Source organism: Parus major, linkage group LGE22, assembly GCF_001522545.3.
Source record: "Parus major isolate Abel linkage group LGE22, Parus_major1.1, whole genome shotgun sequence".
NCBI lineage: Eukaryota > Metazoa > Chordata > Aves > Passeriformes > Paridae > Parus > Parus major.
Genome location: NC_031798.1, coordinates 613,458 through 614,750, shown reverse-complemented (window position 1 = coordinate 614,750; position 1,293 = coordinate 613,458). Strand labels below are relative to the sequence as shown.

General features: G+C 56.8%; 1 protein-coding gene across 1 annotated transcript in view; it reads left to right on the top strand.

The window, feature by feature from the left end:
- Positions 1 to 1,072: 1,072 nt before the first annotated feature.
- The window catches only part of LOC117245578 (keratin, type II cytoskeletal 1-like), a 16,710-nt gene continuing 16,489 nt past the window's right edge, over positions 1,073 to 1,293 (top strand). The window contains 1 exon segment of the mRNA XM_033520220.1: positions 1,073 to 1,267. Coding sequence (XP_033376111.1) covers positions 1,073 to 1,267 — 195 coding nt within the window.

Below are 1,293 nucleotides of genomic sequence, written 5' to 3'. Positions count from 1 at the left end.
GGATCCATCTCTGGTGGAGGTGGGTCAAGTTATGGAGGTGGAAAAGGTTCAGGATATGGAGGAGGAAGCTCTGGCAGTGGAGGCTCCATCTGTGGAGGAGGAGGAAGTTCTGGCAGTGGAGGCTCCATGTCCAAGGGGAGCAGCTGCTCTGGAGGTGGAGGATCTAGCTCTGGTGGAAGTGGTGGGTCCATTTCTGGTGGAGGGAAAGGTTCAGGATCCGGAGGGGGTGGATCTTGTTCAGGTAGTGGAGGGTCCATATCAAAGGGTAGTAGCATCTCTGGAGGTGGAGGATCCAGTTCTGGTGGTGGCGGGTCGAGTTGTAGAGAAGGGAAAGGATCTGGATATGGAGGGGGAAGTTCAGGGAATGGAGGTTCCATGTCTGGAAGTGGTCAGGGCTCTGGCGGTTATGGATCTTGTTCCAGCAGTGGGAGATGCAGCCCCCGCAGTGGCGGGATGAGCTCAGGAGGAGGAAGCAGCTGTGGCATGAGAGGGTCTACCTCCAGAGGTGAAGGACAGAGAAGTTCTTGTCACAGAGGCTCCATGTCTGCAGGTGGCCAGAGCTCTGGTGGCTATGGATCCAGCTCTGGCAGTGGCAGATGCAGCCCCCACAGTGGGGGAATGAGCTCTGGAGGTGGGAGTAGTTGTGGGAGGAGAGGGTCCGTATCTGGATGTGGAGCACAGGGAAGTTCATGTCATGAAGGCTCCATGTCTGGAGGTGGACAGAGTTCTGGAGGTTATGGAGCAGGCTCTGGGAGTGGCAGCAGCAGCATACACAGTGAGGGCATGAACTGTGGAGCTGGGAGCAGCTCTAGCAGGAGACAGTCCATATCTGGAGATAGAGCACAGGGAAGTTCATGTCATGGAGGCTCCATGTCTGGAGGTGGACAGAGCTCTGGAGGATTTCGATCAGGCTCAGGGAGTGGTGGGAACAGTTCTGGGGGAGGAATGAGCTCTGGGTATGGAGGAAGCTCAGGGAGTGGAGGACTGAGCTCTGGCGGTTGCATTAGTGGTGGAGAAGGAGGCTCAGGGTATGGAGGAAGCTCAGGTAGGAGAGGCTCCATCTCTGGAGGTCATGGAGGGTCCAGTTATGGCAGTGGTGGTTGCATTGGTGGTGGAGAGGGAGGCTCAGGGTATGGAGGAAGCTCAGGATATGGAGGGGGCTCTGGCAGGAGAGGCTCCATCTCTGGAGGTCATGGAGGATCCAGTTATGGCAGTGGTGGTTGCATTGGTGGTGGAGAAGGAGGCTCAGGGTATGGAGGAAGCTCAGGTAGGAGAGGTTCCATCTCTGGAGGT